Below are 26477 nucleotides of genomic sequence, written 5' to 3' on the forward strand. Positions count from 1 at the left end.
TGTTAGTATGGGTAATAGTTACCAGATTTCCTGGCATGGTTAATAGATACAAGTTTTTGACATGATTAATAGTTACTAGAATTACTTGCACGATAAGTAGTTCCTAAAGTTTAAAAAAAAAATATTTAGAATTATAATATTTTTTCCAATTAAGGGGCAATTTAGTGTGGCCAATCCACCTAACCTGCACATCTTTGGGTTGTGGGGGTGAAACCCATGCAGACATGGGGAGAATGTGCAAACTCCACACGGACAGTGACCCGGGGCCGGGATCCGAACCCGGATAGTTACTAAAGTTACTGGCATTATTAGTAGTTACCAATATGATCAGTAGAGACATAATTTTCATAGTTTGTATAATAACCCTCACGGGACTCATGGGGATGACCCAATTGATTTCCCGTGGGGCTCCGAGAGGGCGAGCTTCCCCGCTGAGGGGCGGAGGCCTAGCAGCTGGGGGCTAATGAAACACACACTTAAAAGCCGGACTGGATTGGGACCGGAATAATGGGTAGCCCAGCTGGGACCTAGGTGCTGTATGCTGCATTGCGGCCTTTACCTTTGCCTTAAGAATAAATCTGTGTTTGTATCACCTTGTCGGGTCTCCTGAAGAGTTTATAGCTTGGCATAGGCGATAACCTTGTCCATGTTTGACCTAGTGCCATGAGACTGCCTGGGGCCTGGAGTCAATGTTGAGAACTCCCAGGGCGACTCCCTCCTGACTGTATATCACCATGCTGCCACCTCTGATAGGTCTGTCCTGCTGGTGCAACAGGATATACCCAGGAATGATAGAAAGAAAAGCCGAATTAAGTAACTATCTACAACATTAAAAAAAATTGGCTTTAAACACTCACCCATCCTAAAGGCTCTCAATTTTAAACTCTGCAAAAGACACAATCATAAATTTTACTTAATCAATCTGCTAGCGATGTAGCAAAATCAATGAAATTTTACAGAAATAGTTGTGTTAGTATCCTGTGGATAGACTGAACAAAGGGAGGTCAGCTGGGTGCGAAGAAAGTACAGTGTAAAAAGGGAAGCGCGGATAGAGTGTGGTTCTCAAAGGCTGGGGGAGAAACAGAGGACGGAATTCTCCCGTCTGGGAATAAGTCCCGTGGTAGGGATAGGAACATAGAGCGTTTCCCATTATGGAGTCCAGCAGGAAACCACACACCTCTCCCTAATTAATTGTGAAAATGTGGGTTTTGCGCCATATTCTGTGGCAGAGAAGGCCCCATGGCTACTCCACTATCGTATCAGGGTGTCATATTGAAAAAGCGCCCAACATCACTGACCCACTATTGAAGAAAGAAGATTGACTTCCTGAAAATAAAGAAGGATCTCCGGGAGCACTCAAAAGCTGAAATATGGACCTGCCTGATGACACACAATCTGGAAGGTCCACCTGTAGATGCTCCCCCCATCCACTGCTGTGTTGTTCCTGGGGCCAGGGTTGCTGACTGCCTCCAATCTGAACTCCGGATGCAGCCCCAGGCTATCTTAGGTTAGGTCCCGACATCCGCATTATTACAGACATGTTCTGGGCCGGCATGTTTTCCTGCTGGCCTTGTGGAGAATTGGGTGCTGGGGGGGGGGAGGGGGGGGGGGGGGGTGCAAGGGGGAGGGGGGGGGTTGATTCTGGATTGGACTTCATCGGCATACCATTAGCAGGACGCAAATCAGTTTCACAGTGGTCTCCAGTGGGTTTCCCGATCCGCCATGGCAGGCACCAATGGAGGATTCTGTGGGAAATTCACACCGTCAAGAAACTGATTTTTGAACTCCCGCCACATTCTTCCCAGTTGCCCACCACTGAACCTGCCGGCACGACCATGGCAAAATTCCACCCAGAGTGCACAGCGTGTTTAGGGAGGGATTTCCGCAGGACACATGTCAGATGGAGCCCAGGCAGGCAGGAGCTGGCCTCCATGTAGATAGTCCAATTAGAGAAGGGGCCGTACTGGACCTGGTATTGAGGAATGAGCCTGGCCAGGTGGTAGAAGTTTCAGTCAGGGAGCATTTCGGGAACAGTGACCACAATTCAGTAAGTTTTAAAGTGCTGGTGGACAAGGATAAGAGTGGTCCTCGGGTGAATGTGCTAAATTGGGGGAAGGCTAATTATAACAATATTAGGCAGGAACTGAAGAACATAGATTGGGGGCAGATGTTTGAGGGTAAATCAACATCTGACATGTGGGAAGCTTTCAAATGTCAATTGAAAGGAATTCAGGACCGGCATGTTCCTGTGTGGAAGAAGGATAAATATGGCAAATTTTGTGATCCTTGGATAACGAGGGATATTGTAGGCCTCGTCAAAAAGACAAAGGAGGCATTTGTCAGGGCTAGAAGGCTGGGAACAGATGAAGCCCATGTGGAATATAAGGAAAGCAGGAAGGAACTTTAGCAAGGAGTCAGGAGAGCTAAAAGGGGTCACGCAAAGTCATTGGCAAATAGGGTTAAAAAAAAACCAAGGCTTTTTACACATACATAAAAAGCAAGAGGGTAGCCAGGGAAAGGGTTGGCCCACTGAAGGACAGGGGAGGGAATCTATGTATGGAGCCAGAGGAAATGGGCGAGGTACTGAACGAATACTTTGCATCAGTATTCACCAAAGAGAAGGAATTGGTGGGTGTTGAGTCTGGTGAATGGTGTGTAGATAGCCTGGGTCACATTGAGATCCAAAAAGATGAGGTGTTGGGCGTCTTGAAAAATATTAAGGTGGATAAGTCCCCAGGTCCGGATGGGATCTACCCCAGAATACTGAAGGAGGCAAGAGAGGAAATTGCTGAGGCCTTGACAGAAATCTTTGGATCCTCACTGTCCCGGAGGACTGGAGAATAGCCAATGCTGTTCCTTTGTTTAAGAAGGGTAGCAAGGATAACACAGGGAACTACAGGCCGGTGGGCCTTACGTCAGTGGTAGGGAAATTACTGGAGAGAATTCTTCGAGACAGGATCTACTCCCATTTGGAAGCAAGGGGTCGTATTAGGGAGAGGCAGCACAGTTTTGTGAAGAGGAGGTCGTGTCTCACTAACTTGAGAAGAGTTTTTCGAGGAGGTCACAAAGATGATTGATGCAAGGAGGGCAGTGGATGTTGTCCATGTGGACTTCAGTAAGGCCTTTAATAAGGTCCCTCATGGCAGACTGGTACAAAAGGTGAAGTCACATGGGATCAGAGGTGAGCTGGCAAAATGGATACAGAACTGGATAGGTCATAGAAAGCAGAGAGCAGCAATGGAAGGGTGCTTTTCTGATTGGAGGGCTGTGACTAGTGGTGTTCCGCAGGGATCAGTGCTGAGACCTTTGCTGTTCGTAGTATATATGAATGATTTGGAGGAGAATGTAACTGGTCTGATTAGTAAGTTTGCGGACGACACAAAGGTTGGTGGAATTGCGGATAGCGATGAGGACTGTCAGAGGATACAGCAGGATTTAGATCGCTTGGAGACTTGGGCGGAGAGATGGCAGATGGAGTTTAATTCGGACAAATGTGAGGTGCTGCATTTTGGAAGGTCTAATACAGGTAGGGAATATACAGTGAATGGTAGAACCCTCAAGAGTATTGACAGTCAGAGCGATCTTGGTGTACAGGCCCACAGGTCACTGAAAGGGGCAACACAGGTGGAGAAGGTAGTCAAGAAGGCATACGGCATGCTTGCCTTCATTGGCCGGAGCATTGAGTATAAAAATTGGCAAGTCATGTTGTAGCTGTATAGAACCTTAGTTAGGCCACACTTGGAGTATAGTGTTCAATTCTGGTCGCCACACTACCAGAAGGATGTGGAGGCTTTAGAGAGGGTGCAGAAGAGATTTACCAGGATGTTGCCTGGTATGGAGGGCATTAGCTATGAGGAGAGGTTGAATAAACGTGGTTTGTTCTCACTGGAACGAAGAAGGTTGAGGGGCGACCTGATACAGGTCTACAAAATTATGAGGGGCATAGACAGTATGGATAGTAAGAGACCTTTTCCCAGGGTAGAGGGGTCAATTACTAGGGGGCATAGGTTTAAGGTGCGAGGGGCAGGGTTTAGAGGAGATGTGCGAGTCAAGTTTTTTTACACAGAGGGCAGTGGGTGCCTGAAACTCGCTGCCGGAGATGGTGGTGGAAGCAGGGACGATAGTGACGTTTAAGGGGCATCTTACAAATACATGAATAGGATGGGAATAGCGAGACACGGACCCCGGAAGTGTAGAAGATTTTAGTTTAGACGGGCAGCATAATAAGCGTAGGCTTAGAGGGCCGAAGGGCCTGTTCCAGTGCTGTACTTTTCTTTGTTCTTTGTTTGAGCGGCATTTGGACATGGATAGGGCTAAGGGCATGGATTGATTGATGAACACAGCGAGGGAATTTGAATACAGAACCTCAGAGGACAACATAAATCAATGATGGCCAATTAGATCTGGTTTAATGAGTGAGGGTGACTTAGTTCAGGTCAGATGCAGGTATTCTTGCTTTAGAATTAGAGATGCCTGAGGGTTGAGTGGAGGAAGAGAGTATTGGAGTCACTGAGTCTGAAATAGTGAAAATAGAGTGAGACAGCATCAGGGCAGGAACAACATGGGGTTCGATACAAAGTAAAGCTCCCTCTACACTGTCCCATCAGCCATTCGCAGAACAGGTACAGCACAAGGTTAGATACAGAGTAAAGTTCCCTCTACACTGTCCCCATCAAACACTCCCAGGACAGGTACAGCACGGGGATAGATACAGAATAAAACTCCCTCTACACTGTCCCCATCAAACACTCCCAGGACAGGTACAGCACGTGGTTAGATACAGAGTAAAGCTCCCCCTACACTGTCCCCATCAAACACTCCCAGGACAGGTACAGCACAGGGTTAGATACAGAGTAAAGCTCCCTCTACACTGTCCCATCAGCCACTCCCAGGACAGATACAGCACGGGGTTAGATACAGAATAAAGCCCCCTCACACTGTCCCCATCAAACACTCCCAGGACAGGTACAGCACGTGGTTAGATATAGAGTAAAGCTCCCTCCACACTGTCCCCATCAAACACTCCCAGGACCGGTATGGCACAGGGTTAGATACAGAGTAAAGCTCCCTCTACACTGTCCCCATCAAACACTCCCAGGACAGGTACAGCACGGGGTTAGATACAGAATAAAGCTCCCTCTACACTGTCCCATCAGCCACTCCCAGAACAGGTACAGCACGTGGTTAGATACAGAGTAAAGCTCCCTCCACACTGTCCCCATCAAACACTCTCAGGACCGGTATGGCACAGGGTTAGATACAGAGTAAAGCTCCCTCTACACTGTCCCCATCAAACACTCGCAGGACAGGTACAGCACGTGGTTAGATACAGAGTATAGCATGGGCAGCACGGTAGCATTGTGGATAGCACAATTGCTTCACAGCTCCAGGGTCCCAGGTTCGATTCCAGCTTGGGTCACTGTCTGTGTGGAGTCTTCACATCCTCCCCGTGTGTGCGTGGGTTTCCTCCGGGTGCTCCGGGTTCCTCCCACAGTCCAAAGATGTGCAGGTTAGGTGGATTGGCCATGATAAATTGCCCTTAGTGTCCAAAATTGCCCTTAGTGTTGGGTGGAGTTACTGGGTTATGGGGATAGGGTGGGGGTGTTGACCTTGGGTAGGGTGCTCTTTCCAAGAGCCGGTGCAGACTCGATGGGCCGAATGGCCTCCTTCTGCACTGTAAATTCTATGATCTATGATCTAAAGCTCTCTCCACACTGTCCCATCAAACACTCCCAGGACAGGTACAGCACGTGGTTAGATACAGAATAAAGCTCCCTCCACACTGTCCCCATCAAACACTTCCAGGATAGGTGCAGCATGGGGTTAGATACAGAATAAAGCTCCCTCTACACTGTCCCCATCAAACACTTCCACGGTGGATGCCAATCATCCAGTGAGGCCTGAATTGGTCAAATGTGATGAGGCTGAACGATAACAGGTCCAGTCCCTAGTCTGCTTCTCAGAAATTAATTTCTTAGAGGAGTCCTGAATAGGTGTTTGCCTTCCTCACTGAGCAGTTTAGGGGCTGGTTTAGCACAGTGGGCTAAATAGCTGGCTTGTAAAGCAGACCAAGGCCAGCAGCGTGGGTTCAATTTCCGAACAGGCGCCGGAATGTGGCGACTAGGAGCTTTTCACAGTAACTTAATTTGAAGCCTACTTGTGACAAGAAGCGATTTTCATTCTTTTTTTAAAAAAACAGACTTGACAAATTTCACAGTGGTCTGAGCTCTCTTACAGATTGGGCCCTAGACATCCCATTATGAAATCTGTCAGGGTTGCCCCTGTTTTACACTCGTGAGAAAGCATTCCAGATTCTGCCCCGCAGTCATTTGGAATTACCCCGATTTGCCTACTCAATACTGTTACTTCATCGTTTAGGTCACCGGTACGCTGAGTTGGTGTCTTATGTCCAATACCTTGCTCCTTGTCTTCGTATTCATGGGGTCTAAGGAGGCCTTGGGCTGGGTGGATCCACTCCACTCTGAAGATGTTCCAATTTTCTGAGATGCTGGAGGAACTGGCACAGGTTCTGTAGCAGAGGAAAGTAAACCAGGGAATGATTGACGATGTGCCCTGATTGTACAGAGGTAGCATTTCTGTCATAAAGTGCGCCATTTGTACGTTTGGGTTCACCATGGTGTCACGGGATTAGTTTTTTTACTTATTTTATTGAGCATTGAAAAAGCAGGTTGTGAGACAGTTTCTCACTTAAGAACATAAGAAATAGCAGCAGGAGTAGACCATTCAGCCCATCAAGCCTGCTCCGCCATTCAATATGATCCTGTCTGATCTTCCACTCCATTTTCCTACCTACTCCCTTAATTCCCTGAGAGACCAAGAATCTATCTATGGCTGCGCTAAATATAATCGATAACGGTGCATTGACAACCCTCTGGGGTAGAAAATTCCAAAGATTCATCAAACCTGTTTAGTGAGGAAAATTCCCCTCATCTCAGTCCTAAATGACCGGCCCTGTATCCTGAAGCTATGCCCTCTTGTTCGAGATTACCCCTCTCGGTCAACCCTCTTCATAATCTTGAATATTTCAACGAGATAATTTCTCATTCTTTTAAACTCCAGAGAACAGAGACCCAATTTAATGTGCCCCTCATCAGAGGACAACCCTCTCACCCAGAGACTTATTTAGTGAACCTCCGTCTCCAATGCAAATACATTCTTCTCTAAATATGGAAAGAAAAACAGCATCCAGCATTCAAGGTGTGGGTCTCACCAAAGAATTGTGCAAATGTAGCAGGACTTCTTTATGCCTCCAATGTTACAAAAACAAAGGGCTTTATATTTGTATTGGAAATCATTAGAAATAAGGTGTAGTTTTAAGTGGGTTTAATTTAATGTTTCTGTGCCTGGAAGGGTAAAACCTATAGTTAGATTAATGCTGGACAAAGGTATTTATATGTGTGGGGGTTGGTTAAGTTCCAACTGTGTGTCTATTGTGCTCAGAGAGGGCTACGGTGTGAAGAATAAATGGGCCAGCAGAGGAATGCTGGTGTTTCTGAGCAACTGGGGCCTTGTAAAGTAGAGAAGCTTTTAAGCTTTTGTTCAGCTAATTTGCGTTCAGTTGGAGATAGGTAGTGAGAGAGAAGACAGCTTTTGCAGTTCTGGTAGAAGCAGTTGGTTTTAGAAGGCTGAAGAGGGAACACCTCCCTCAACCTTGCTAGAAGATAATACCATGGAGTAATGGTTAAGAAAACTGGTCGGAAACCTAAGTCCAGTTAGTTAAGGAAACTAGTGAAATGAAGAGAAGTTTCCAAGAAGGAGTTAATGGAACAGCCAAAACAAAGAACTAGAACAGATGACTGTTCAGTAAAGTCACAGAGAGTTGAAAAGGCATTGGATTGTGGGAGGCCAGAAAGATATCTGCGGTAGTGCTAAAGTTTCTAAAAAATTACTACAGTTTGGGAGACATTATTTGAAATAATTGTGAAAATCGATGGCTGATTTTGATTTGATTTATTGTCACATGAACCGACGTACAGTGAAAAGTATTTTTCTGCGGCCGAGGGAATGTACACAGTACGTACATAGTAGACAAAAAGAATAATCAACAGAGAACATTGACAAATGGTACATCGACAAACAGTGATTGGTTACAGTGCGGAACAAGGGGCCAAACAAAGCAAATACATGAGCAAGAGCATCATAGGGCATCATGAATAGTGTTCTTACAGGGCACAGATCAGTCCGAGGGGGAGTCGTTGAGGAGTCTTGTAGCTGTGGGAAAGAAGCTGTTCATATGTTGGAATTCAGAGTTTGTGTAAGAGCCTTTATGACAAAGGAATCTTAGGAATTTTGAGGCGAAAACCACAGACATTCACTTGGCTTCAGAGAAGAGTGTGTCTTACCACAGTCATCTTGTGTGCTTATAAAGGACTCTGTGTTAATGAGACCATTGTACTTTAAGAAGTACTTGTAATCTGTGTTAATCTTAAAATCTCTTCGTATTTGTTAAGGTAAGTGGGGGAGGAAAAGAATATTATATCATTGCAATAACACGGTCTTAAAGGATAGGGATGCTTAACTAACCCGTGGATTTTGCAGAATACGAGCTCTCCTGAAAAGGGGCGGGTGACCCTTAAAAATACTCGGCTTTGTATAAATAGAGTCAGCCAGTAAGGCACCGACCAGAGAAGACCCAGTAGGGAGCTACTGGAGCTGTATATAATAGTTAGTAAAATACAGTAAATTTTTGTTCCCACCTACTCGGTGTGGACTGTTCATTGTCTTTGCAAAAATCATTAATCCAGTTTTTTCATATTTAATAACTTTTTTTCTTTTTATTAAAAGTAATTAGTGGTCCTATGACTCTGTTCCTCCATGTTTTATAAAAATAGTAAAGTTTCTGGGCGCGGCGTCCGCAGGATCGGCAGCACGGGCGATTAAAAACCCTTGAGAATCGGGAAACGCGAGTCTTGCTGGAGTGATCACGTTCCCTGATTTTCCCCTTGCCAGCGACGTCACATGATTCACGGCCACAAAGGACATGAACCTAATTTTAATGCATTTGCATTGCTTCAAATATTATTCGCGCCCCTCGCTGAGGTTTCCAACAGCTTTGGCCAGGCGTGGGGCTTTTGAGGGGATTCCTCCGGGGGCCCAGAGGTAATTATTGCCCCCTGGTGGTGGGGTGGGATTGGCAGGGCGGGGGGGGGTGACGGAGAGAGGGACATGCCCCCTTGGCACATGTTGGACAATCCCAACCTGGCAGTTCTAGGGGACGGTGCCGGGGATAGTCCCCAGCGGGAGCTCCATCGGGGTGTGGGGCTGCATTGATGTGGGGTGTGGGTGGAGTTCTGGATTAGACCACGCTCACTCATTTTTCTTTGTCTACTGGTCTGTGCAAGTGGAGATTTCTGTCTGAGCCTGACACAACCTTTGAACCTCTGGGATCTTCCTGTCCAGTTATACACCAACTGGGATTGTAACACCAATCTCCTTGCAATAAAAACCAACATGCCATTTATCTTCCTAATCGGCTGCAAAAACTATATCCTAATCTTGTATGTTCCTTGTACGCACACACTCACGTCCCTCTGAATATCAACATTTACAGTTTTCACGCCTTTTAAAAAATGTCCTGCTTTTCTATTCTTACGGCCAAAGTGAATAACCTCTCACATACCTGAATGCTTAGGATAAACGGATGTTCAGAACTTTCCAGCTTACACTTTGGACTCCCGTGACCCAAAATTTCTCACAGTGGCTCTGTTCCACGTTGTAACTAGTCGTCAGATAAGTAATGAGTGATTCACTTACCAGGCTCATCCGGGAGAATGTAAGATTCAGGGGTTCTCTCTGGCAGAGGAGGAGGAATATCTTCATCGGAACCTGAACCAAATTGAAAGGGAAAATTTATTTTAGTCACCACTTCATCAAAGGGTAAGGGGGTGGTGGGAAGTATGGGCTCATCATAGGGGGAATGAGTGGCTGTACGGAATGGATGGAGGAGAAAGCTTGGCATCGGGGGCATGAGGAGTAGTAGGGAGTGGGTGGAAGGGCAGAGCTTGGCGTAGGGGACATGAGGAGGACCTTTTGAGCTCATCTTTGAAAATGTCCCCTCCTGCAGGCTCCTCGAAGAGGCAGTGAACACAACTCTTTAAAAATCCTGGCCAACTCCATGGAAATTGTGGAGGAGCAGGAGATGTTTATCTCTGCAATGGAGCCCGCCTGGTTGGGAGTACCAGGTGTGGACTTTTGACAGGAATCAGCCCACACCCTTTAAAGGCACCCCAAAAATCAGACAGCCCAGGAATAGGAATCCCGGAATAGGGATCTGTTGCCATTTCTCATGGGCTCCTCAGTCACCCCGACTCAGTGAAAATCCGGGCCACAGTGTATAAGCAGTGTTTTAAAACCCTCTGCAGTTTATTGCAAGGGCATTGGAGTTTATGAACAAGGAAGTCTTGTTACAATTGTCCAGGTCTTTGATGTGACAATACTGGGAATAGTGCGTGCATTTTTGGCCTCCATAGTTGATGAAGGATATACATACTTTGGTGGACATGCAGTGAAGGTTTGTTCCTGGGATAAGACGGTTTACCTAGGATGAGAGGTTGTGGGAATTGGGCCTATGCTCTTTGGAGCTTAGAAGATTAACACTGTGAGGTTGTTTCCGTTGGCTGGGGAATCTAGAATCTGTGGACACAGTCTCAGGATAAGAAATCAATTATTTGGCACTGTGAGGAGGAGAAATTTCTTCACACAAAGGGTTGTGAATCTTTAGAATTCTCTATCCAAGAGGCTTGCTGATGCTCCATTCTTGATTATGTTCAAGACTGAGGTAGACAGAGTTTCGATCTCTCAAGGGGTTAAGAGGAGCAGTGATACAGGGTGAGAGTAAGGCTAAAACTCTTTTGCACTTTATTCAACAACAAGGAAGTCTTGCTACAGTATAGGGTTTTGGTGAATCTATACCTGGAGCAGAGTGTCCAGTTTTTATCTCCATAGTCAAGACCGAAGTGGACAGATTGTTGATCTCTTGGGGAGTCAAGAGGTATGGGGGCGGGCAGGAACGTGCTGAGGTCACATTTCGGCCATGGCCTCATAGAATGGTGGAGCAGACTTGAGGGGTCTCCTGCTCTTATTCCTTATGAGCATTTGTGCACACACATCCATTGCTTTAAAGCAGTGTGCCTTCTCCACCCATATCGTCCGCTTAACTGTTACACTACATTTGACAGCTCAATGAGGGCTGGTTTCTGTCCTTAAAATAGTATTTGTATATTCATTTCCAACCCTCCCCAGCACTCCAGCTTCCTCTAGCTGCCAATTGGGTCACTCAGAGTAAATTCCTTCATTACAACAATTATTTTGTCTTTGTCTGGTAGCATCCTCGATTATTCGAGTGTTGCCAAACCACGGTTTAGGCTGTGATGTAACTCTGGGAAGCCCCAAGGCAACTTTAGCTGGAATGCGATTCAATCTTGTGCTGTTCCTGGAGTTCCTGGAGCAGGCCACAGGTTGCAGGGTTGCTGGGAGAGGTGAGTGTATATTTAAAAGAGACTTCAGTTCCTGGAGCAGGCCACAGGCTGCAGGGTTGCTGGGAGAGGTGAGTGTATATTTAAAAGAGACTTCAGTTCCTGGAGCAGGCCACAGGCTGCAGGGTTGCTGGGAGAGGTGAGTGCATATTTAAAAGAGACTTCAGTTCCCGGAGCAGGCCACAGGCTGCAGGGTTGCTGGGAGAGGTGAGTGCATATTTAAAAGAGCTTAGTTTACAGGTCGAGTGGCAGTTGCAGACTCCAGTTCCTGGAGCGGGCCATTTGGCTCATTGGAAATCAGGCAGGTACAAAAGGTGTGGCAGGAGTGCCTTTAGTCAAGGAGTGCTGATTGGAACAGAGTGCATCTGAGTTTAGGTGAGTGACTGAGTTTGGGTGAGTGGCGAGAGAGGGCTGTGTTTTTGTTGGTGTTCGGGTTTATCCTTGAGGTTCTATAAAAAAAAAATGATTTAAATTAATTAACTAGTTGAATATGGCTGGACAGGTGATGTGCTGTTGCTGTATGATGATGGAACTGGTGGATCCCGTTGAGACCGTCAGTGACCACACCTGCAGCAAGTGTTGGCTGCTCGAGGAACTTCGGCTCAGAATTGATGAGCTGGAGACCGAGCTGCACACACTGCGGCACATCAGGGAGGGGGAAAATTACCTGGACGCTTTGTTTCAGGAGGCAGTCACACCCGGTAGAATAAGTACTGTTAATTCGGTCAGTGGTCAGGGACAGAGTGGTGTGACTGCAAGGGAGGCAGGTAGGGGGATCCTGAGTTTAGGAGTTGAGGGGCCTCAGCCCTTGACCTTGTCCAACAGGTATGAGGTACTTGCTCCCTGTGTGGATGAGGAAGAGGGCTGTAGGGAGGATGCGTTGACTGACCACTGCACCGTGGTACAGGAAGCCATTCAAGAGGGGGGAGCAAAAAGACAAGTGGTAGTTGTAGGGGATTCTATAATTAGGGGGATTGATGGCATCCTTTGTAAGCCAGATCGTGAGTCCCGCATGGTATGTTGCCTGCCCGGTGCCAGGGTGAGGGACATCTCTGATCGGCTTGAAAGGATTTTGGAGAGGGAGGGGGAGGATCCAGTTGTTGTGGTCCACGTTGGGACCAACAACATAGGTAAGACTAGGAAAGAGGACCTGTTTGGGGATTATCAAACACTAGGGACTAAATTAAAGAACAGGTCCTCCAGGGTTATAATCTCTGGATTACTACCCGAGCCACGTGCCAATTGGTATAGGGTTGAGAAAATTAGGGAAGTTAACACGTGGCTAAAGGAGTGGTGCGGGAAAGAGGGATTCCATTTCATGGGGCATTGGCATCAGTACTGGGGCAGGAGGGACCTCTACCGTTGGGACGGTCTTCACCTGAACCATTCTGGGACCAGTGTTCTATCGAATAGGATAAATAGGTTGGTCGCAAGGACTTTAAACTAGCAAGTTGGGGGGAAGGGAAGGGTAAAGCTATGGCCAGTATAATGGTTAATGGAGAGCAAGGCAGCAGGTTACGTGACAGGTTATTATGTAGAGATATGGGTTCAAAGACAAGGAAAATTAGGAGAAAGGGTAAGAGGAAAAATAAATTGCGAAAAGTTACTGATCAAGGTGTTAGGATTCATAACAAAGACATATAAAACAGCATAAGTGTACTTTACCTGAATGCTCGTAGTATACGGAATAAGGTGAATGAGTTGATGGCGCAAATCATCGTGAATGACTATGATTTAGTGGCCATTACTGAAACATGGTTAAAAGATGGTCACGACTGGGAGTTAAATATCCAAGGGTATCAGACTATATGAAAGGATAGAATGGACGGTAAGGGTGGTGGTGTAGCTTTGTTGTTTAAGGATGGCATCCGGGCAATAGTAAGGGATGATATTAGTGCTATCGAGGACAAGGTTGAATCAATTTGGGTGGAAATCAGGAATAGTAAGGCGAAAAGGTCACTGTTAGGAGTAGTCTATAGGCCACCAAATAGTAACAGGATGGTAGGGCAGGCAATAAGCAAAGAAATAACGGATGCATGTAGAAATGCTACAGCGGTTATCATGGGAGATTTTAATCTGCATGTCGATTGGTTTAACCAGGTTGGTAAAGGCAGCCTTGAGGAGGAGTTTATAGAATGTGTCCGGGATAATTTCCTGGAACAGTATGTAATGGAACCTACAAGGGAACAAGCGGTCCTTGATCTGGTCCTGTGTAATGAGGCAGGATTGATTAATGATCTCATAGTTCGGGATCCTCTTGGAAGGAGCGACCACAATATGGTGGAATGTAAAATACAGTTGGAGGATGACAAGGTAAAATCAAACACTAGTGTTTTGTGCTTAAACAAAGGCGATTACAATGGGATGAGAGAAGAACTAGCTAAGGTAGACTGGGAGCAAAGACTTCATGGTGAAGCAGTTGAGGAACAGTGGAGAACCTTCCGAGCGATCTTTCACAGAGTTCAGGAAAGGTTCATACCGACAAAAAAGAAAGACGGTAGAAAGGGGAAAAACCGACAGTGGGTATCTAAGGAGGTGAGGGAGAGTATCAAATTGAAGGAAAAAACATACAAAGTGGCAAAAATTAGTGGGAGACTAGAGGACTGGGAGGTCTTTAGGGGACAACAGAAAGCTACTAAAAAAGCTATAAAGAAGAGTAAGGTAGACTATGAAAGTAAACTGGCTCAGAACATAAAAGCAGATAGTAAAAGCTTCTACAAATATATAAGACAAAAAAGAGTGGCTAAGGTAAATATTGGTCCTTTGGAAGATGAGAAGGGAGATTTAATAATAGGAGACGGGGAAATGGCTGAGGAGCTGAACAGGTTTTTTGGGTCAGTCTTCACAGTGGAAGACACAAATAACATGCCAGTGACTGATGGAAATAAAGATATGATAGGTGAGGATCTTGAGATGATTGTAATCACTAAGGAGGCAGTATTGGGCAAGCTAATGGGGCTAAAGGTAGACAAGTCTCCTGGCCCTGATGGGATGCATCCCAGAGTGTTAAAAGAGATGGCTAGGGAAATTGTAAATGCACTAGTTATAATTTATCAAAATTCACTCGACTCTGGGGTGGTCCCAGAGGATTGGAAAGTAGCAAACGTGACACTACTGTTTAAAAAAGGAGGTTGGCAGAAAGCGGGTAATTATAGGCCGGTAAGCTTAACTTCGGTTGTAGGGAAAATGCTAGAATCTATCATTAAGGAGGAAATAGCGGGGCACCTGGAGGGAAATTGTCCCATTGGGCAGACGCATCATGGGTTCATAAAGGGTAGGTCATGTCTGACTAATTTGGTAGAATTTTTTGAGGACGTTACCAGTGCAGTAGATAACGGGGAGCCAATGGATGTGGTATATCTGGATTTCCAGAAAGCTTTTGACAAGGTGCCACACAATAGGTTGCTGCATAAACTAAAGATGCATGGCATTGAGGGTAAAGTGGTAGCAAGGGTAGAGGATTGGTTAACTAACAGAAAGTAGAGAGTGGGGATAAATGGGTGTTTCTCTGGTTGACAACCTGTAACTAGTGGGGTCCCTCATGGATCAGCGTTGGGCCCACAATTGTTCACAATTTACATAGATGATTTGGAGTTGGGGACCAAGGGCAATGTGTCCAAGTTTGCAGACGACACTAAGATGAGTGGTAAAGCAAAAAGTGCAGAGGATACTGGAAGTCTGCAGACGGATTTGGATAGGCTAAGTGAATGGGCTAGGGTCTGGCAGATGGAATACAATGTTGACAAATGTGAGGTTATCCATTTTGGTAGGAATAACAGCAAAAGGGATTATTATTTAAATGATAAAATATTAAAACATGCTGCTGTGCAGAGAGACCTGGGTGTGCTCGTGCATGAGTCGCAAAACGTTGGTTTACAGGTGCAACAGGTGATTAAGAAGGCAAATGGAATTTTGTCCTTCATTGCTAGAGGGATGGAGTTTAAGACTAGGGAGGTTATGCTGCAATTGTATAAGGTGTTAGTGAGGCCACACCTGGAGTATTGTGTTCAGTTTTGGTCCCTTACTTGAGAAAGGACATATTGGCACTGGAAGGAGTGCAGAGGAGATTCACTAGGTTGATCCCAGAGTTGAGGGGATTAGATTATGACGAGAGGTTGAGTAGACTGGGACTGTACTCATTGGAGTTTAGAAGGATGCGGGGGGATATTATTGAAACATATAAAATTATGAAGGGAATAGATAGAATAGATGCAGGCAGGTTGTTTCCACTGGTCGGGGAAAGCAGAACTAGGGGGCATAGCCTCAAAATAATGGGAAGTAGATTTAGGACCGAGTTTAGGAGGAACTTCTTCACCCAAAGGGTTGTGAATCTCTGGAATTCCTTGCCCAGTGAAGCAGTTGCGGCTCCTTCTTTAAACTTTTTTAAGAAAAAGATAGATACCTTTCTAAAGAATAAAGGGATTCGGGGATATGGTGTACGGGCCGGAAAGTGGAGCTGAGTCCACAAAGATCAGCCATGATCTCATTGAATGGCGGAGCAGGCTCGAGGGGCCAGATGGCCTACTCCTGTTCCTAGTTCTTATGTTCTTATGTTGGCACCATTTTGAAATACTACATTAACCAACCCCCCAACGAGAGTGACTACATTAAAAAAAATACTTAATTGTCTGTGAGATTGTGGAAAGGACTACATCAATGTTAGTAATTTTCATAGAATCATAGAATTTAAAGTGCAAAGGAGGCCATTCAGCCCTTCGAGTCTGCGCCGGCCCTTAGAAAGAGCACCCTACTTAAGCCCACGCCTCCCTATCCCTGTAATCCAGTAACCCAACCTAAGCTTTGGGACACTAAAGGGCAATTTATCATGGCCAATCCACCTAAACTGCACATTGTTGGACTGTGGGAGGAAACCAGAACACCTGGAGAAAAACCACGCAGACACGGGGAGAAAGTGCAAACTCCACACAGACAGTCACCCAAGGCAGGAATTCAACCCGGGTCCCTGGAGCTTCTTTCATTTCTCGCTGTTTTGTTCAGTTGTATGACGGTGTTGTCAGAGGTGCAGAAGGAGAGGTCGGAGAAAGGGGTTGGGGTTTCAGCGAGAACTGGAGGCAGCATGAGGGTGGGGTTCAGGAACCGAGCCCAAATCATTTACTCTACTTCCTTCTCATTCATTCTCGGGACGTGGACTCCAGGCAACATTTATCGCCCATCTCTAGCTGCTCCATGAGAGGTTGTTGGTGGTGGTGAGTTGCCTTCTTGAGCCAAAAGACTTGCATTTATATAGTGCCTTTTACAACCCTATAACCTCCCATAATGCTCGACAGCCAATGAAGTATATTTTTGTACAATAACGAAGGAAATGTGGTAGCCAGTTTGCATACAGCAAGCTCCCACGAATGACAATGTGATGAAGGCCAGTAATCTAATTTAGTGACACTGGCTGTGGGTTAAATATTGGCCAGGACACTGGGGGAGAAGTCCCTCGTCCTTCTTCAAAACAGTCGAATGAGATTCGTTTTAGCGTTCGCCTCAGAGGGCAAACATTTGGTTTGAATTTATCAATGTAGCACTCCCTGAGTACTGCAAAGGAAGTGTCAGCCTAGATTAAACATTCAAATCTCACAACCAACACCGTCTGGATTCAGAAACGCGAGAGTGTTACCCATAGCTGACACCTCTGTGATATGCATGACTAATTGCTCTCAGGGTATTGCAGTGGTTTGACGGTTTGCTAGGTTGCTCCAGAGAGCACTGGAGAGTCAACTACATCAAAGACAGAGGTGGTGAGGCAGCAGGCATCCGTCCCTAAAGGATGATTGTGAACACATTTTTGGCAATCCAACTGCTTTATTTTTAACAATGCCAGATTGTTTTTTTTACTGGTAGTGTTGGGATTCAAACTTACTATTTTTCTTTGCTTCAGCAGCACTGTGCCGACGTTCTTCCACCACTGGCTTGGCCAGAGCAGGTTTCACGTACATTGGGTTAGGTGGTAGCTCACTGTAATCGTTCTCAGATCGACAACCAGCTAGAATCAGATTGTCGAGGTAATGGCAGGGAGCATCCAGGCAGGAGAGAGCGCTGTTTTCCGCTGCCTGGAGCTGTGCTGAGTTTGGAGGTGAGAAATAGGGATCTTCAGTAAAATAAGTGGAGAGGAAGTGGGCAGGGGAACTGAGATGCATGAAGTCTTGATTGTCTGGGTCTTCGAGAATGTCAGTATGCTCTTTCTGAGCAGATCCCCAGTGATGGGTCCTTCCTACAGCTGGCAAGCTGTTTGATTTTGATGAAGAAGGTCCACTTGAAGAGGAACTCAGCAGGTCTTCCAAAGAAACAAAGAGGCTGCATTGGTTAACTTTAAACGACTCTGCGGAATGTTCAATGTCCTGGCTCATGGTAGAAAAAGGGTTTGACTTGGCCCTGGTTAAGCAGGTCTTGCTCGTAAACTTTTGCGCCTCCTGAGGCAGTCTTGCTGAGTTCTGGGACACTTCACTCCACAGTGTCCCTTCAACGTTCAAGCTCAGCTGTCTCTCTGGCCTTCTCTCTGGAGGGTATGTTGTAATGCAGGAGGAGGGGTCCTGGGGTTCTGAGACATTTCCACACGTACTGGGTCTGTTGGTCAAATCTGTTATTAATTCGTAAGACGGCTCATGTCCGAGGCGGCAAAAACCAAATTCCTGGCGTTGATCTGAGGATTGCAAATTCGTAATCTCTTGTGTCATGAATCGCAAACTCTTTTCCTCTTTTGGTGAACTGTAAAGGTAAGGATAATGCATTGAGTATAGTTGCACATGACTTTCAGCCAGCTGAAATAAACAACATTTCCATGTCACATAATTTTCATTTTTTTCGCTCATTGAATTATTGTGAATTCTTTGGCTCAAGAATTACCTTCAAAATAACGTGGAGGCTAATGGTGCTCGTTCTCATTTATATGGCAAAGTCACAGCAGCATCAGGTGAGAATGATTAAATGTGGAAACCCTAAAGTTGTTGCCCAGTTGCACTTTCAGATTCACATAAATGGTGGTCTGGTCTCTGTCCCTTGGCGCCAAGACCGCGAATGGTCGGAGAATTGGGCGTTCAGCCGAAATCGAGGTTTGCGTCAAGTGCCGAACTGATCACTATACTCCGGCGCCCCGCTGGCGGCAGGATCCGGGTTTGCACACACAAGCCAGCGGGAGGATGTTATTAAATACAGATGGGTCTTAATGACCCACTTATATCCACTTAGCGGGCCGGGCACTGTATTGTCCGACACTGTGTCATTCTCTGGTCCTCTGGAACGGAAATCATGTGGGCAGGATTTGCACAGCAGTCACCAAACGTGATCCTGACATGGTGGTCCTCGCAGTGGGCCAAGGGGGTAACTCCTTAAGGGGATTGCCCCTAAAATCCATCTGCGAGTCACCCACCCCTCCACAATGCAAACCCTGCCCACCCCCCCTAACAGACCCCCCATCGCTCCCCTCTAAACGGGAGATCCCCCCAAGACTCCCGAACTATAGAGACCCCGACGGGAGCCCCTTAAAAGGGAGACTCCCAGGAAGCCCTAAATAGGGAGAACTCCCCCAGGAACCCCCTAACTAGGACTCCATGGATGCTCTAACTAAAGGGGCATTCCAATCAATCCCCTTCATGCTTGAATGATGTTGAAGTGCTGAGCTGGAAATTGAATGCACTTAACTCTCTTTGATGTGGTGGATGTTTGTAAACATTGAGACAACTCATCTGAGACAACTCATCCATCAAGAAGATGAATGGAGCAAGGCTCCCAGCTGCTTTGTGGAAGCTGTCAATCACAGCTCACTACACATATGAATGAATGGTTTGCAGCTAATGGATCTGAGGGGTTTAAACACAGGTTACACCTGTTCTCTTTCAAGGAATTGACCCATGGAGCTTCCAGGTAAGTGTTACAACTATAATCTTTTTTCACTGTCTCTGGCTGGATTGCTCTGTAGCTTCCAGCAGGAGTCTTTTTCTGGAGGGGTCTGTGTGGGGTGATGGTTCCTTCTACCTAGGGAGTCCTTGTGGGGGTTGTTTAGTTCAGGGGTCCCTGTGGGGGATCTTCCTATTAAGGAGGTCCCTGTGAGAGGTTTCCCTATTAAGGAGGTCCCAGGGAGGGGGGCGGGCAGGGTGGGTCACCTCCATACTTGGGTAAAGGGGGAGCTGCTTTATGATGTTGTGGGGAGGGTGGTGGGGGCTGATTTGCAGTGCGGGGGAGGGAGTGTTCGTGGGACTTTGCTATCCAGCCACCGGCTCAAAATGGATTCCCGATAGCGGGATTCCCTGGAGAATCCCTTGTACTCCTCGCCATGCATACATTTGCATGGCGGGTAATACGGAGTTGCTCGATGATTTACACTCCAAATTTTGCATGGTGTTTTATTGTCTGCCTTGCTAATGAAATTCACTGAACATTTGATGTTGTTCTGTTTGCAGCCCGGATAATCCCGCCAAGTTATTTCAAGTCGAAGTATTCTGTTAACAATCTGGCATGTGTTAACTACTGACAGTCAACCTCTCTGGCACTGAAAATGATCTTTTAGAAGGGTGGAGTCTCACTCTTTCAGGTTTTAGTAATTGAGGATTGTGAAAAATTAATGAATAAAATGTTTTAATCTTTCCTTTCTCTCTTTTCTTTTCCTCTCTCTCTTAATCCGATGTTTCTTTCCCACTCTTTATTTCTATAGCAGATTTTTACATTGAATTCACCTACTCTAACTGGCACAGCTACATTGATCAGTAACAATCTGATTTGTTAAGGAGGTACACATACCCTGGCGGAGGCGCTACACAATTCCCCGACACCACTTGCAGCAATTTGCGGTGGAAATCATCCTCGATATTAAACGGGCAGGCAGGAAATTAACTAGTGGCTGATAGTGTTCACTAGCCCGCCAGCACAATCTTTGGACCATTGTGTTTTTCTCATGCGCATCATTAAATGCTTTGGAACATGGCAAGATGATTGTAGGTTGTTAAACATGGCAAGCAGCTCAAATCTCACACTTGCTCTCCTTCCTGGGCCTCTCCGAATTCTGCACCCGTGTCACTGCCTGTGCCAACTCTCAACCTCAGTCTCTGAATCACCCCACCAAAGACCAGGGGCGCCATTCTCCGACCCCCGCCGGGTCGGAGAATGGCCGTTGGCCGCCGTGAATCCCGCCCCCGCCCCCGCCAAAGTCTCCGGTACCGGAGATTGGGCGGGGGTGGGAATCGGGCCGCGCCGGTTGGCGGGACCCCCCGCTCAATTCTCCGGCCCGGATGGCCCGAAGTCCCGCCCAGAAATTGCCTGTCCCGCCGGCGTAAATCAAAGCTGGTATTTACCGGCGGGACCAGGCGGCATGGGCGGGCTCCAGGGTCCTGGGGGGGGGGGGGGGGGCGTGGGGCGATCTGACCCCGGGGGGTGCCACCGATCCGCGGGCGGGCCTGTGCCGTGGGGGCACTCTTTCCCTTCCGCCTCCGCCACGGCCTCCACCATGGCGGAGGCGGAAGAGACTCTCCCCACTGCGCATGTGCGGGAAACTGTCGGCGGCCGTTTCCGCCAGCTGGCGGGGCAATAACGGGGCAACAAACGCCATTTCCGCCAGCTGGCGGGGCAATAAACGCCATTTCCGCCAGCTGGCGGGACGGAAATCCCTCCGGCGCCGGCCTAGCCCCTCAATGTTGGGGCTCGGCCCCCAAAGATGCGGAGCATTCCGCACCTTTGGGACGGCGCGATGCCCGTCTGATTGGTGCCGTTTTTGGCGCCAGTCGGCGGACATCGCGCCGTTGGGGGAGAATTTCGCCCCAGGTGAGTGATCTACTTATTCATAGAGTTTTACATCACAGAAGCAGGCCATTCGGCCCACCGTGCCTCTTCCAGTTCTTTGAAAGTATAATCCAACTAGTCCTGCTCCCTCCATGTCCCCCCCCACTCCCATGCCTCCCGTTCTCTAACCATCGCCCTGAAGGATTTTCCATATTTGCTGCAAGGAGCTTCTTGGGGTTTTTTTTCTCGAAAGGGAGTATTTTGGATTCAGGATTACTGGGCCAAAAATTAGGCCACTGTGACGTATGTTCATCTTCACAATGTCCCACATTCCCACTTCGCCTGGAATGGGAGCAAACTTGTCTTCATGCAATTGGATTAATGCTGACAGTCAGTTAATCAGCATACTTTCTGTAATAACTGGCAAGGGGCAGATCCACCTGGGGATGATTATTTCCCCCACGATGAGCGGGGTAGTTTAGCAGTACTGGGATAAAAGTCGCCCTGTGCAGAGCTGACCAGAAAGGAGAGAGGTGTCACCAGGCCTCGTGTAGATAATATTGTTGTTAAATAAACATCTTTACTACAACTCGCTGTGGACTCTCCATTCCTTGTTAAACTTTCCCATTCCTTTGAGTGAAGATGTGCTTCCAGGCATCACCCCTGAATGACCTGGAACTAATTTTAAGATTCTGCCCCGTTGTTCTATGCTCCCTACATCAGAGGAAATAGTTTCTCTCCTGCCTTAATCACGATAAATGTCTGAATAAGCTCACCCCAAAATCTCTTAAACCCAAGGCAATTGACTTTCTCAAATCTATGCTGCCTCTCTCCAGGGTGAGGATATCCTTCCTTAGATGTAATGGTCAAAACTGAATGCAGGACCCTGGATGGGACTGGATGACGGTTCTCTACAAGGGTTCTCTGCTGTGCATTCCAGCCCTCTCTCGAGTTTAAAGCCAACATTTCAATCACCTTTTTGATTACTTTTTGCATCTGTGCGGCATTTTCTGGAGGCACGCCTGAACACTGAATGGGTCAGATCAAAGTTGGGCCCCACCTGCCATTCAGCGCATTTGAAAACTAAAAAATATTGACATGTAAAATTTCCCATCTAAAATCCACAACTGATCTGGTGCAGTGGGTTAGCACTGCTGCCTCACGGCGCTGAGGACCCCGGTTCGATCCCAGCCCCAGGTCACTGTCCATGTGGAGTTTGCACATTCTCCCCGTGTCTGCGTGGGCCTTACCCCCACAACCCAAAGATGTGCAGAGTAAGTAGGTGGATTGGCCACGCTAAGTGCCCCTTAATTGGAAAAAAAATAATTGGATACTCTAAATTTATAAGAAAAATAGAAATAAAAATAAAATACACAACTGATCAAATGAAGTCAAAGCTTATCGCTACTTCTTGATTCAAACGTTTTAGTTTGGGTTTAAGCAAAGACCAGTTTTGGCAATAGATTTTATACTTGGTTGACATCATTGTGCAAAATTCAGTGTGTGACATACAAACAGCAGAAGGACACTCTGAGCCAGGGTATATACATGCAGCGGTGTGGTCACAGCGGAATAAAATCACCCAAGGCAGAAAGCTTAACCCCAGAATAAACAGGCAGGAAATGATGTTCGCCCATTTCAGTGGAAACTCACTAAACTGAGTTCCAGTCAGTTTTCTCTACATTGTCCTCATCAAACACTCCCAGGTCAGGTACAGCACAGGGTTAGATACACAGTAAAGCTCCCTCTACACTGTCCCCATCAAACACTCCCAGGGCAGGTACAGCACGGAGTTAGATACACAGTAAAGCTCCCTCTACACTGTCCCCATTAAACACTCCCAGGACAGGTACAGCACGGGGTTAGATACAGAGTAAAGCTCCCTCTACACTGTCCCCATCAATCACTCCCAGGGCAGGTGCAGCACGGGATTAGATACAGAGTAAAGCTCCCTCTACACTGTCCCCATTAAACACTCCCAGGACAGGTACAGCACAGGGTTAGATACAGAGTAAAGCTCCCTCTACACTGTCCCCATTAAACACTCCCAGGACAGGTACAGCACGGGGGTAGATACAGAGTAAAGCTCCCTCTACACTGTCCCCATCAAACACTCCCAGGACAGGTACAGCACGGGGTTAGATACAGAATAAAGCTCCCTCTACACTGCCCCCATCAAACACTCCCTGGACAGGTACAGCACGGGGGTAGATACAGAGTAAAGCTCCCTCTACACTGTCCCCATCAAACACTCCCAGGACAGGTACAGCACGGGGTTAGATACAGAGTAAAGCTCCCTCTACACTGTCCCCATTAAACACTCCCAGGACAGGTACAGCACGGGGGTAGATACAGAGTAAAGCTCCCTCTACACTGTCCCCATTAAACACTCCCAGAACAGTTGAAATAAGCTTGAAGCGTCAGAGGCATGACCCAGACAAACCTAGTGAGGACACTTTGTTAAACGGCTACATTCTCGGTCAATGCAGGTATTGTCTTCAAAATCTTAAAGCATGTACTCAAAAAGTATATGAGGCCATGTTGAGCTGCTAGGAATAAGGTCAGCCGCTTTGTGTTTCTAACGGTGAAGGTATTTTATTCCCATTCAGAGGGCGCGATTTACCATCTGCGTTGTGCATAGAAGGCAGCGCGGCACGGCATGGCTGGTCAATGCCGCGAGATCCCGGCTCGCCATGCCTCGCGAGATTGAATGCAATCTCACTCTGTGAATCCCACCCATTGTGGGCGGATCACCTTTTAGCAAATCTGCATATTAGAGTGAGACAGCTAGTATCACTCTAATATGCACTCCCACGCCCTACCCAAGGGATTGGGATCTAACCCCCTTTGCCATGCGATCTTGGCCACGTGCTGTTCAGTGCTGGTCTCCACAAATGAAATAGCACTTGTAGGGGTCTCCCAGGGGATTGGAGGTCCCCAGGTGCTTGCCCTCTGGGCAGTGTGGCATCCTAGCACTGCCAAGATGCCCAGATAGTGCTGGCAGGGATGGTGCCAGGCTAGCATTTTTCCCACAACGGGGATTGGGGCCAGGAGCGCCTGTGTGGGTGAGGGAGGAAGAGGGGGGGGGACTTGAGGACCTCCTTATTGGTGTTGCGACGGGGGGTCGAGAGATCAGACTCCATTTAAAAATGAAGTCCCGATCTCCCCTCCACTGAGGAGTTCCGGCAAGCAGAGCTCCTCAGTGCAGGAAACGGGACTAAGTGCGGCCTTGTCAGGCAGTTCCCCTCTGAGGCTCCGAATCTACCCGAATGGGAAGCGAGTGCTGTTCGACAGCGTGGGGTTTCTCAGCTCTCCGAGCACTGGGAAGCACCCGGCTAAAGGCGCTCATTCTGGGATTCTGTTCCCATTCGGGTAGATCATGCCCAGAGTCGAGATTTGGATTCAGGTCTCTGCGGTGAGGGGATGAGTCACTCGAGGTTGGACACTCTTCCATCATCAAATTAGCTGGTGGTTGATGAATTCATTAGCATCTCCATAAAAATCTGCAAGGTTGCTTTATTCATTTCTGTTGATAGGTCAGGGCATCAGTTGCGAAGCTGACTTTAATGTTTATGTTCAATGCAGCAGAAAGCACTGAGCTTATTCAGGAACTAAACCGAGTCCCTACCACATTATTGGTTAACTGGAATGAATCCACTTGATCAATGGGCAGTGTTTCCAACATGCAGTCGTAGTGTTGTCAATAACACTGGTGATTGATCTAACTATGGACAGGTGTGCATGAACATTTAAGACAATCTAACGGCATCAGTTAGTTACTGACCAACTTCCATGGCTAGTCACTGACTTCCTTCCTTCCATAGTAGTCACATATTGGCTTCCGTGCCTTGCTAGTGATTAAACACCATCAAACAAAATTTGACAGCATTTGACATTTGACGGTGGCACAGTGGTTAGCATTGCTGCCTCACGACGCTGCGGTCCCAGGTTCGAGCCCGGCTCTGGGTCACTGTCCGTGTGGAGATTGCACATCCTCCCTGTGTTTGCGTGGGTTTCGCCCCCAAAACCCAAAGATGTGCAGGGAAGGTGGATTGGCCACGCTAAATTGCCCCTTAATTGGAAAAAAATGAATTGGGTGCACAAATGTTTTTTAAAAAAGAGATACTAAAGCTGGTGACCAAAAGCACGATCAAAGAGGTAGGATATAAGAGGAGCGAAGACTATGGATCTTAGTGTCTAAATTGAAGTCTCAGCTGCCAAATGTGGGGTGAAGGGACCTGCAGAAGGACAGCGTGTTCTTTGTGTTCCTTATTTCATCATGGGGGGCGTAGTGTCCACAAAGACCACAAAATAGCTTTAATTTCAACAAAGGTATGATTTTATTTACACTACTAAACTGGGATTCAACACGTAGTCCTTAGGAATACACAATTGATCAATAGCATCTAACTACTTATCTACTGCTAATCTCACTACGGGTATAAACTATAATCTAACCTTAGTTCCACTATCTGCTCTTCTGACCTTCACTAGCTAACTCCTGCATACACTCCTCCCCTAAGGTCTAGCTAGCATCACTGCCTTATATAGTTGTAACTGTAGCTCCCTCTAGTGGCTACTCTCGACACTACATTAACCCTTGCAATGCTGATAGTTATGATAATAACACAGCCAAGATGCCAGAATTGGAGGAATGCGGAATTCCCGGGGTAACAGTAGGACTGGAAGAGGTTGCAGAGATAGGGAAATAGTGACATATCGCGGTAAGTTACAGGCCCACGATCCATATTATTGAGTTCCATGCTTGTTACCTGTGACGTGATGAGCCCGCTGAGAGAAGGATGGGGTTTGGTAGTTCCTGAGGTGTCTCTAATTCCACAGATGGCTCAGAAGCCTGTTGGAGCACAAATTCAAAATCAAACCGTTAGTGAACCCAGCCTCCTGGACATGACAGAACACAGGATTTGCCAAAACTCAAACGTGAGTGAAATCGATTCACGTCAGCCACGTGAATCAGGCTTGTAGTGAATCAGCAGCTGATTTTTAAAAACATGCTGGTCGCTATTTCACGTTGAGTTGCAAAATACTGGCAAAAAATTTCAAAGTGACAGTGAGACTAGAAAATGAGATTCAAAAAATAAAAGAAGGTACAGTTTGAAATATTATCCTGAGAAGCAAAGATCAGGCGTGGTAAAACATGAGCTGGCAACTCGCTATGAGCTTGTTTCATTTTAGGGACCAATTTCACCCCCAAGAGATTCTGAAACCAATTGCAAGCAAAAGACAACGGCAGCAATGTCAGAT

General features: G+C 46.9%; 1 protein-coding gene across 1 annotated transcript in view; it reads right to left on the reverse strand.

The window, feature by feature from the left end:
• The window catches only part of LOC140393777 (tyrosine-protein phosphatase non-receptor type 22-like), a 109494-nt gene that overhangs the window by 16494 nt on the left and 66523 nt on the right, over nucleotides 1–26477 (reverse strand). The window contains exons 12-16 of the mRNA XM_072480187.1: nucleotides 25985–26067; nucleotides 17365–18209; nucleotides 9775–9846; nucleotides 6417–6529; nucleotides 858–885 (exon numbers count right to left, since the gene is read on the reverse strand). Coding sequence (XP_072336288.1) covers nucleotides 858–885; nucleotides 6417–6529; nucleotides 9775–9846; nucleotides 17365–18209; nucleotides 25985–26067 — 1141 coding nt within the window. The remainder of the gene's footprint in view (nucleotides 1–857; nucleotides 886–6416; nucleotides 6530–9774; nucleotides 9847–17364; nucleotides 18210–25984; nucleotides 26068–26477) is intronic.

Source organism: Scyliorhinus torazame, chromosome 17 (genome assembly GCF_047496885.1).
Source record: "Scyliorhinus torazame isolate Kashiwa2021f chromosome 17, sScyTor2.1, whole genome shotgun sequence".
In the NCBI taxonomy this organism is placed as follows: Eukaryota; Metazoa; Chordata; class Chondrichthyes; order Carcharhiniformes; family Scyliorhinidae; genus Scyliorhinus; species Scyliorhinus torazame.